The 12,253-nt window shown below is 44.1% G+C and overlaps 1 protein-coding gene across 1 annotated transcript in view; it reads right to left on the bottom strand.

Moving 5' to 3' along the window:
* sema3h (sema domain, immunoglobulin domain (Ig), short basic domain, secreted, (semaphorin) 3H) overlaps positions 1–11,028 on the bottom strand; it is a gene marked incomplete at its 3' end in the record, with an annotated part of 69,049 nt that extends 58,021 nt beyond the window's left edge. Inside the window, exons 1-2 of the mRNA XM_080732516.1 lie at positions 10,943–11,028; positions 9,870–9,972 (exon numbers count right to left, since the gene is read on the bottom strand). Coding sequence (XP_080588642.1) covers positions 9,870–9,969 — 100 coding nt within the window. The 5' untranslated portion in view covers positions 9,970–9,972; positions 10,943–11,028. The remainder of the gene's footprint in view (positions 1–9,869; positions 9,973–10,942) is intronic.
* Positions 11,029–12,253: the final 1,225 nt, after the last annotated feature.

Here is a 12,253-nt window from a genome sequence, read left to right as displayed (position 1 = left end):
ATTAGAATAGGCAATATCAAACAGGCACGATCACACTATTTTCAAAAGAACAAAATATGCCCCCAACTCACATACTGTAAAGACACCATGGTTACCACGGATGGTTAAGGTTATGGCCATGGTTATGGTCTGCCAATCCTACAGAAGGAGTCAGAATTTGTACCAGCCGTTGTTTCAGGGTACATTTCCCCTATGCGATGCTCTTGGAGTGGCTGTCACTGATTCAAGGATAGTGTATAGTATTGCTTTATAGGTTTGCTATGTTCTTCCAATGCTGGTTTTGGTTTCTCGTGCTGCTGTGAGTCACAAGAGGAAGATGTATAGTGAAACGTCAACTACTGTGTTTCCTCATTCCTTGCTAACTATCATCAATTCACTCTCGCTATAGGCTACATCCTCCCTCTCCCATTTGCCGATAACATCCTGGGTTATACTTACACAGGAACAGGAAATATGACTTCAAGCCCTTTGTGGTTCAGATCTGATCTTTTCATAGCTGTCAAAACAGAGACAAGACAAATTCTTGTGGTTTACCCCTTGTTTGGGCAGCCATGAGAAGATGAGAGCGGGAGGGTTAAAGATCAGATCTTTTTGGTGTCTATTTTAAACAGTAGTGTTTGTTGTCTCCAGGAGCAGAATAGGCTGCTCTGACCGGCACGCCCATATATAGGCATACATGGATATCTGGTTGTCCAGAGCCACAGATCCGATATCAGCTCAGTGGCCTTGTGGTTAGAGTGCCCGAGCGCGGCACGGCTGCGGCTCACCGCTCCACGAGATGGGTCACCTGCGGGGAACAAATCTCGCATACAGCAATGTATGTGACAAATAGTAGGAATCTTAGTCTCTTAATCTTAATCGATCCGATCAATATGCCCATATATGGGACAGACTGTCTTCAAATTCTGCCTGCATATCGCCGAGGACCCGAGAGCGTGATGCAAAGAGTGAGAAGTCAGTTGGATCAAATGTACAGTAGATAAACTTTCAAATACCCATATATGACGTCATAGACTGCCTAGACTTCATATTTGGGCATGCCTGACATGGAACTCCATAAAAGGGATACAGGTAGACGGACACAGGCAGACAGATACAGCAATCTCCATATACGTATGGGTGTGAAAGAGACACAGACAGACGTTTACAACGGGTATTGCATAGCTGGGTGGGGCATGCATTTCCAACTTGCATCATTCCCGAGTAGGCCAGTGCCCAACGGGCACTGTTCTAGTTATAATAATAGAACACAAGGAAAAAAATATAAAAATTATAATAGTAATAACGATAAAAACACTCAATCAATCAATAAATAAGAAAAGAAAAGAAAAGAGTAAGGAAATTGAGATTCATATACTGCACTAGGGCAAGATGCATGCGTACCTAGCGTGGATGTCTCATAATTAAAAGAATGATGTTGACTAATTATAATCACTTGCTCCTAATCTAGAGGTAATGAGCAAAAAGAGTGGTTGTAGGTCATTATAGAGTCTGTCTTAATACTGTTGATCTCTATTCCCTCCTGGTAGCCACTAACCACAAAGTCAACGTGTGCCTTTGTGGATTAAATTCCCTTATGGATCTAAAGGGAAAGGAATGTAGGGAAACAGAGGTAATACTCATGAAAAATAAAGCCTAAAAGCAACTTCAAGATAATGCCTTCGAAAATGGCTACTATATGTATTGCTATGCTTGCATTTTACATTTTAGCTCGTGCTCTTACAGAGACTTATAATGAGGGAAACACAGATAAGCCTAGAAACGTTGATTACCAACATTACAAGCAACCAGTAGAGCAAGGGTCAACATCTCAGTGCTAAGGCATTTTTGCATAAACTCTATGCATGAAATTCCATAAAGTTGTGCCTTTATCTAAGGCGCTTTATATAGATTGTGCATTACACATCGATGGCGGGGGAAACCATGCAAGGCAAAAACCTGCTCACCGAGAGCAACTCTGGGTTTAGAGTGCTCAGGGACTCTTCGACACTAACTCTGGGGGAGCCTGGGATCGTATGCAGCGTTCACACTAGCAGATACAAAGGATACAAACATAGACTGCATATTTGTAGCTTTGTATCTTTGTAGCTTAAGTTGAAACCAGCTCAACTTTCTTATACTGTAGCTTTGTAGCAGCTGTATCTTTGTATCTTCATGCTGGAATGGTAGCCTGTGTCTTGTGGCTGCCAGTATGAACGCAGCATAAGTGAGGAGCTCCATCAATGAATGAACAGGGGTGAAACTTGAATCCTGTGGTCTCTGGTTAATTACAGTGGTGTGGTTAAAGATAGTGTGTGATATTAGCGGCAGGAAGCCCGGGAGGATCCATTTACAGCGTGTCCACTGTTGTTAGGAGTGTTGTTACCAAGGCAGGGATGTAACGGAACTCTCCTTTCAACACTGCCCATCCAGGAGGAAAACCTCTATGGCAGAGGTTTCTCAACCCAGAAGCCATTCAGTTGCAAGATGTTCTTGGTCATGTTACTTGATAGCTTAGGTCGTCCTCCTGACTTCACTGCCAAACGCAGAATATCTCTAACCAGTTGAGAACTGCCTGCCACCACCAGAAACAGAATTTCCTTGATCAGTGTTTGTCCAATGTTTGGCTTATGGACTAAAGTTGGTTGGTTCACACAAGGATTAACATGGGTCTCTGGGATATACTGAAGATATTCGAGGTTCAAAGAATAGGGTTTTTGTTTTGACATAACCTTTGGGGAATTTAACTAACACGGTTATTCAGAGTGACGTAAAACTAGCACAGTATAATAATAAGCTATATTACAATCTGTAAGTTGTAAGGAGGACAGGCGTCTTCAACCAGCAAGGTCTAGAACATAAATGGGCAACTGGCGGCCCGGGGGCCACATGCGGCCCCCACCTTCACTTAATGCGGCCCACAGGTTAATATCAGAATACTGATATATTATTGATTTCAGCTGTTGCAATTCCAAACCTGCAAAGATTACCCGCTTTACTTCAGTCTATAGTAGCCTAGTATAGTAGTATTAAAAAAACATTTTTTTTATGTCCAACGTATTTCTCTTTAAGTTCATAAAGTTAACATGAGTAGCCTATAACTAAATACATTTGACATTAAATCAAAATATTAAATTTCAGGATTCCAATTCAAAAGAAGCAAAAATAGCCGATAAGCTGAAAACGTGTCGCGCTGCGTTTTGAGCTTGTAGATCTGCTATTGTTGTGTCTTTAGTATGACATATAGTAGAATGACAAAGTACGACATATGCAGCAATATGCAACGCGGCCCTCTGGAGTGAGTGTGGAAATATAGTGGCCCTCTCCATCATTAAAGTTGCCCACCCCTGGTCTAGAATCTTATCATGCTAGATCCTTCGACCTAATTAAGGCATGGTGAACACAACACTGAACCACTGCTAGTGGTCCAAAACATGACACATGTTACCTTATTAGCATAAATATAGCCTGCAAAATCAGCTTTTCTTTTGAAAATAAGATTTCCAGAGGAAATGACTGTCCTAAATCAGGATGTGTACTGTACTTCTGTGTAACGAGGTGCTAGCAAACAGTTGTCTTTTTGCTTTGAGGCGTGACCAGCGATGGTTCTGCCAAGTTCATAGACAGCCTCCATTAAAATTAATGGGAGAGAATAGCCTATTTCTATGCAAAACAACCTGCCCTGGAGTACAGTGAATTACTAAGCAACGTCCCCATGCCCCCAGTCTGTAAAACACTCACTGGCCTACATACATAGATACTGCTCTCAAAGAATTCATGAAAAATCAATTCATTTTTAAGATTTCACATTATTTCAAAGCCTTTCTCATTTATATTATGTGATGTTATACAGGGGAGAGAGACAAGGTTAGAAGACAAAACCTCTGTCTGTCTGTATGTATGTATACGTAAACCGTGCTCATATTTTACATTCCACAGAGCAGAAGACAGAGTGCACAGACATCTCGTGTTGTGTTTATAGACGGCTGCGTCCCCTCTCAAACAAGCACTTGCCCGGTCGGGCAACCTGAAAGCAAACTCCACCTGCCCGAAGGTTTTATTTACCGGTGGGCCACCTGCCAAACTCCACCGCCGAGAGGCACCATTCAGTCAGACCAACGATAAACCGAAAAACCACAAAGGTCTGTGGACGAAACACCCAATCTGTGTGTGTGTGTGTGTGTGTGTGTGTGTGTGTGTGTGTGTGTGTGTGTGTGTGTGTGTGTGTGTGTGTGAGAAAGGTGGGCTGTAGGCATCCGTTTCCTTGAGCGGCCAACCCTACCTGACCCATCGGCTTCAAGGTTTGGCTGAGATTTGCATCACATTTGCGTCTGCATCTCCTTGTCCACTGTTTGCATTATGTGACACGGAAAACACACAGAACTGAAAACAACAAGCCAAACTACCCTGGCCAGCTGGTGTGTGTCTATGTGTGTGTGTGTGTGTGTGTGTGTGTGTGTGTGTGTGTGTGTGTGTGTGAGTGTGTCTGGTGTGTCTGGCCCGCCAGTCATTTCACATGGCTGATCCTGTATGATTGGTCCTTTGTGAGCACCACTATACATTTCAACTAATCCCTGCAGTAAAATGTCCCTTTTGTGTGTGGGGGGCGCAGACCCTAATCTCAATCTGCCATTTACCATCAGTGAAACCACTAAATCACCAATCACTGAATGGCCACCATCATAGACTCATTAGTATGTGATGGTGTGTGTGTGTGTGTGTGTGTGTGTGTGTGTGTGTGTGTGTGTGTGTGTGTGTGTGTGTGTGTGTGTGTGTGTGTGTGTGTGTGTGTGTCCAGTTCCAGACCAGAACTGCATGTGGGAGACATGAAGTTTGAGTGGATAACTGGGATAATTTAGTCATTAGGCTAGCTAGAGAGAGACGGAGAGGGCGGGGCGGGGTGGGGTGGGGGGTGGGGGGGGGTAAAGAGAGAGAACGCGATAAAGAGAGAGAACGTGTGTGTGTGTGTGTGTGTGTGTGTGTGTGTGTGTGTGTGTGTGTGTGTGTGTGTGTGCGCGGTCGTGCATACGTGTGTGTTCATGAGAGAGAAACCGAGAGAGAGAGAGAGAGAGAGAGAGAGAGAGAGAGAGAGAGAGAGAGAGAGAGAGAGAGAGAGAGAGAGAGAAAAGCTTAAATGAGACTGAAAGACCACTGCAGACGGAGACAGAGAACAGGAGGTAATCAGGCATGTAGTTGAGTCTGTAGGAGGCGTTTTCTCAGACACATGGAGCTGTGTGGACACTGTTTCACTTCACCTATCACACTCAATCAGTCTCAAACGGCACACACCTCTGTCTACCCCACATCTCTCTCTCTCCCCATTTCACTCGTCTCTCAACCACTCCCCTCTCATTTTGTCACTCACAAACCTCACACCTTGTCCCTGCCTGCCTGTCCCCCCCCCCCTTCTTGATGAATTGAGTACGTAGGACCATAATGAAAACAAGCCCTCAGGGGTTTTCGTGTTATCCTTTTAGCATCGTTGTATAATCGTACTTTTTGCAAACTAAGTTTTGCAAAACGTAATAAAGTATTCAATCAACCAATCAAAGTTTGTCTGCGTATTTGTCTGTCTGTTATGACATTCTTCCTGGCATCCGACAGCGAATTACAGAAAGTAGAATTAGTTCACTAGAGCACATATTAACCACATAAAACCTCTAGTCTTATAGTGAAACAGACCTTAATTTTACTTGGTAGCTAATCTACACCAAATCTCTACGGCAGAAATTCCAGATCTACAAGCTCACGACGTGTCCCGTTCCCTCCCAACGTTCCCACCAGAATAGGGTTGCTGGGGTTCAAGTGGTTAAATGATCATCATTGGGCAGCATCTCCATGCAGGCTGACGGCCCTGAGTGCAGCTTCAGTGCATCTGGGAAGAATCTGAGGGCAGACCAGAAGGGAAGTGACCACAGAATACATCTCCCACTGAGAGGCTGGGGTCACCACCCAGACACACACGCCATATTCCAATTCCACACTCGCGTTACGTGCAAACACACACATTATAGTACAGTATATACCGTACAAGCAAATAGATGCATGGGGTCACAGAAACATGAACACACATACAAAAACAATCTACAGACACTTGCATGTGTGCACTGCACACGCACAAATATTTGCTTTGTGTGCATGATTGTCAACTACACACCATCAGCAACCTCACATACAGTCACAAGCACACACCATACAGACACTCATTAATGAGCAATCCACACACACACACACACACACACACACACACACACACACACACACACACACACACACACACACACACACACACACACACACACACACTCAGACATGCACACAGCCACCAAAGACACAGTTAAGAAGACACATACGCACACATACGCACACACACGAGCGCGCGCACACACACACACACACACACACACACACACACACACACACACACACACACACACACACACACACACACACACACACACACACACACACACACACACACACATTCAATGACAGCCATACAAACTCAGGAACACACACGCAGCTCTTTCAGTAGCTCTCTACATTCTGACTTAATTAGAGCCATATTCCAATTCCACCTGACAGAACTCTTCTGAGGGTTTATCTCTCTCTCTCTCTCTCTCCCTCTCTCCCTAACACATTCTCTGCAGAAGTTCCTTGAAACATATTCTCTCTCCCCTGTCTTTTCTCCCTCCACGTCTCTTTCTCTCACTCTCTCCATCCTTCTCTTACACTCCCCCCCCCCCCCCCCCCCCTCGGTTTCTCTTTGTACTTTCTAGGTCATGGTTCTTCAGATCCAATCTTATCATTTTGTACTTGACAGAATTTCTGCACTTGGCTTATGTAAGGATGTGTAACAGATGCTTTCTTAATGTGCACCGTCTGTGTGTGTGTGTGTGTGTGTGTGTGTGTGTGTGTGTGTGTGTGTGTGTGTGTGTGTGTGTGTGTGTGTGTTTCTTTCTTTGATAAACATGATTAAAGAAGGCGAGAGGAACGTGGAATGTGTCTCGGTGCAAAATGAATGGAAAAGTTCCTCAGAACGGTCTTTTAATTTGAAGGTGATTCTCTGAAGCCTGAATGTCGAGTGTGTAAATTCTGCCTTTTGATGTGCAGATATTCCGTCTGCGTCTCTGTCATCGTTCTCAGCCATCATCCACATTCTAGTTATGTTCTATCAACACAGCAACGCCACATTCTCACAACACTCATATAATTTCCAGCAAGATTAGAAATGTCGGGCTCGTTACAAGAAGATTGGTGGTTCGTTTTCCCGGACGACCTGGGAAGATCTGCACGGGTGGGAGGAGTGTGAAGCCTGATTTATACTTTGTCGTACAAAAAGTAAGGCAATCAACAAGATCAGCTATTTTCGCCATGGGACATTGGCGATTTGGGGCGGTTTGATTTCTCGGATGCCCTGGGAAAATGTGGGTGGGAGGAGTGAAAAGGTCATCTCCCTCATCTCCATCAACAACTATAATAGAGTGCTCTTGAGCAACGCATGAGACCTTCTAATTGTCCTGGAGGAGCTGCTCGATAGTAAACAATACAACAATGTGGTCACACTAGCCTCCTCCCAGTGGCCAGCCGTAGAGGCCTGTGGTTACTGGGCAGCTCCGAGTAGACAAAACAATAGAGGACTGTGGTTGCACTGGGTAGCTCCCAGGTGTGAACGCAACTACTGTATATCGTTGTTGAAAACCTTGTATGTCCAAAACCATTCATTTTGTATTGATCATTTTAAAAATGATTTAAAGTAGTGAGAATAGCGATCTACAAGCACACAGCGCTTGTAGATCGACGTAGATCGTCTATTTTCACTAGTTTTGTGCGACAGTCTTTTTTTTCCTCTATAATATTTATCCCACGATTTTGCAACCCATTTTTCACCCAGTGCCAATTGCCTATGTAATCCTGGGCTCTGCTCTCCCTCTGCCGCGCCTGGGGAGACAACGGACTGACCTCATGCTTCCTTCAATGCATGAGTAGTCCAAGTTGTTTCTTTTCACCTGACAGGGGGGATTTCCCCGTAATGGACGTAGCGCTTGGAAGGAACACGTTATTCCAACCAGTTCCTTTCCCCTCCATCAAGCGCCCCGGCTGGCCAGGGGGAGGCATTATTGAGACCAGGATTACTGCATGTTTTTGTGAGGGTGTCAACCCTAGGAGACACGGGGAGAACATGCAAACTCCACACAGAAAGGCCCTATCGCCGACTCCACCTAGGGTGTGGGTGCTGATGATGCGGAGGGAGAAACACGCCCCCAGCACCCACAGCGTCCCCCGGCGGGAATCGAACCCAGGACCATCTAGCTGTGAGGCGAAGCGCTAACCACTGCGTCACCGTGCCCCCCCTTTGTGCGACAGTCTTGATGATGAAGCAGGGCTTTACTTTTGAAAAAACATACACATTTGAAACTTGGAGATAAGAGGTTTCTGCCCGACAGTGACGATATGGATGTGAACCAGAGCAGAACCAGCAAAAAGCTGCGCTGGATAAATAATGGGTGAAATCACTATGGGACAATTCTTATGTCTACACAGTAGAATCCCAAGCTCCCTTGACGGTTCGCTCAGGATTTTGCTGTGCATTTACACTACAGCACAAATCTCAAAAGGTATTGGCTATGCCCAACAATATCTAATAACAACAATACCTAATAACTACGTTACCTAACTGTAACGTAACATTGTGTGTTGTACTTAAACAGATTAGTTTAGCCTATATAACCAACTAGAGCTGTACATTTTTCATAGACAGAGAAGCATGTCAGATTATTTTACAAAGTATTCTGGTGTCATCCAGAATCGCATACCTACAAATCACCTTGAATCTCAGCCCTCAGAAAAGGAATTATTTCATCTACTACTTTAACAAATTCTAACCATCGATATTCCCTAAATTCACCTGCATCACTGTACAAATACTATCACTACTATTCAGTAGAAAGCAAATACAGCAATATGATTTCATGCAGTCCTCTGACCAGCTGTTAGAAGTCAAGCATGTCCAGGCAATTAATATAATTGCATTTCATACACAGGGAGATAACACAGCACCCCATGGTATCTACATCTATATTTCACAACTCCCACAATGCTTTTCACCATCAAAAGGCCTCCCGCCGGCATATATCCCTGACAACTACTAAAATGTGTGGGAGAGACAAAATGGGCATAAGAATCGTGTCACCATTATGGAGACCACATAGGGAGTGAGAGAGAGTAGAAAGAGAGAGAGGGAGAGAGAGAGAGAGAGGGTTGAATAATGTAACATCCTGAGTTTAACTTCTACAGTGTGAGACCCCCTGAGTAGATTCAGTAGACAGTAAAATCCAGAGTGTAATTTAACTTTGAGTGCAACAATTTAATCAAATGGACCCCTTGGGGAATCTTTAGTCTTGATAAGGGTCCATTTGGTTAGATTAATACACTATAACAGTTACACTGGAGATTTTACAGTATACAGGTGATCAAAGAGAACGTTTAAGAAGAGAGGGAAAGGAACAGAGACACTGAGCAGAGAAAGAGAGAGAGAGAGAGAGAGAGAGAGAGAGAAAGAGAGAGAGAGAGAGAGAGAGAGAGAGATACTTCTAGAGAAGCAGAAAGCCAAGGAAGACAATACAGACCTAATTCAATAAAGTTGATTACATATGAATCTGTCAAAGGGAGAGAGTCAGACAGACAGAAGGCTGCAGAGAGAGAAACAGTAGACAGGAAGAGACACAGGATGGATAGTTTTTAATTTGATATATAAAATATCTATCAGAGTCTAGGGAGAGGGAGTATCCTTACCTGAATGTGTGAAATATGTTAGAAAGAGAACAGACACGCAAAACATGCCTTTGTAAAAACAGAAACACAAACATGGTGTCCTTGTCATTCCATACCTGAATGTGTCAACTGTAACCTGGGTTGAGCAGCTCTCCATGCCGTCGTCAAAGTGTTACCCAGGAGGGCTAGTAAGACCACTGCCACTAGCCTGTACATCCTCTTGATTACACACAGACACACACACACACACACACACACACACACACACACACACACACACTGTAAACACACGTGCACTGAGACTAAACCAACGCCTTGTAGAATTCCAACACACACCAAAGACGCTCTCTTGATCTCCAAGTGCTGCACAGTCAAGTCCAAAAAATCAATCAGGGCAGGCCAACGTTGACTCCAAACACAAGCACAGCACAGTACATGCGCTCTTAGTCCATGTGTCGATGTGTAGGAAACCCACGATAGCACAGACACACTCTATTCCAAGTTTCCAATCTGTGATCAACACAGATGGTAAGTGCCGAATTTACACGCAAACACACTGCCTGTCTGTGTGTGTGTGAGTCCATCTGCCTGTGTGTGAGTAAGTTTGTGTGTGTGGGCTTGAAAGTGAACGTATTCCAAGTAAACAAGACACTACCCACTGCTGCTTACAGCCTGACAGTTTAGACGCACAAACTGCCTCCTCTCAGCTCCTCTCTACATGTGACTCTGTCTGTGGTGCTTCACTCTGTTATGTATTCCTCTGTCACTCTCTCTCTCTCTCTCCTCCCTCTCAATTTCTCAGTCTCTCTCCCCATCAGTTCCTCAACTACACACTCTCCCCATCTAGCTTCTGTCTTTCTTTTTCTCTGCCCTCTCTTTAGCTCTAACTTCCCCTGTCTTACTGTTTCTCTTCCTCACTTTATTTTCTGTACCATTCTCTACCTTTCTTTCTTTCACTCTGTCATTACACCTGCCCCCCCCCCCCCCCCAAACACACACACACACACACACACACACACACACACACACACACACACACACACACACACACACACATGCAAACTCTCTCTCACACACGCACACACACACACACACACACACACACACACACACACACACACACACACACACACACACACACACACACACACACACACACACACACACACACACACGCGCGCGCACAAACCTGCTTCAAGTGGAAAGAAGACTGTGGCAGCTTTCATCTTTATTCCTTTATTCCATTCCTCCCCCTTCTTTTTCTCACTCTCTCCATCTCTTCTTGGCCCCTCCCTCCCTCCTTATTCCTTCCATCCTTCTCATTCCCCTCGCTCCACCGTCCATTTTAAGTACCTAAATGGAACAAGTCAACACTTCAATGAAAAATAGAAGATAGAGATGAATAAATAAAAGTCTATAAATCTATAAACATTCATCACATGGAACAGGCAGATGGCAGCACCCAGTTGTCCTCCCTGTGTGTGTGTGTGTGTGTGTGTGTGTGTGTGTGTGTGTGTGTGTGTGTGTGTGTGTGTGCGTGCGTGCGTGCGTGCGTGCGTGCGTGTATGCGTATCCCAAAGAACATACAATGAGCTGGGGTTATAAAATAATACTACTGCTACTACTAATAATAATACGATAAAAGCAACATACATACATTAAATGCGTTTTTGTCAACCAAAGGTTTAAGTGATCTACAGCATTGTCCTTTAAGATAGTTTAAATATAGCTTTTACAATAATTAATAGATTATTGAAAATAAACGGTATATAGATTTTCAGTGCTCAGTCATTCTGTGCATCACACTATTTCAAATCACGTCTATCTCAGTTTGGCACAAAACTCTGACATTGTGTAGTATAATTGTAAAACATTTTAATTATTATTGAGAACCGCATCAACAGCTTTATCTAACAGCGTAACCCAGAGGAGCTGGCACTGCAGGCTGCATTTCTCACAAGCTCAAGTTCAATCACAGGCTAGCGGCGACAATTTATTCATTCTCTGGATAAATAATTAATTTAGGTTGCGTGCAAATGAACAAGTAGACTCTTTCTCCCAGGACTTTTTTCTCTTCAGCACAAAAATCATTTATTCAGCAGCTGTCCATGCCAGTTTATGCTATTGTATAATTACACACACATAGCAAAGTGCTTCAGTTGACTGTGTGTCAGCACCTGTCAGCAGGGAGTGTTGGGCGGGAGGAGTAGGACGAAGGCCCTACGTCCTCCCAGCGGGGGCTCCTCACTGGCAGGTGAGTCAGTAGGAAAGGCCTACAACAACAACAGCAGCGACAACACAGAAATGTGTGTGGGGAGGAAATTAATTGACATAACGACTAAGTTGGGGAGAAAAAGGGGGTAAAGAACCATTGGCTACTCTAAATAAATAAAAAAAGAAAGAATGAGACAGAGACCAGAAAGTTAATATTTAACAGTGATTACTCCAATCATAGTTCAAGTTTGGCTTGGATGAAGAAGGGCTGGCTAACTTTTCTGAC

Source organism: Nannobrachium achirus (assembly GCF_963921795.1).
Source record: "Nannobrachium achirus genome assembly, chromosome: 9".
In the NCBI taxonomy this organism is placed as follows: domain Eukaryota; kingdom Metazoa; phylum Chordata; class Actinopteri; order Myctophiformes; family Myctophidae; genus Nannobrachium; species Nannobrachium achirus.
The sequence above is the reverse complement of the archived record's forward strand: the minus strand, read 5'-3'. Positions and strand labels throughout refer to the sequence as shown.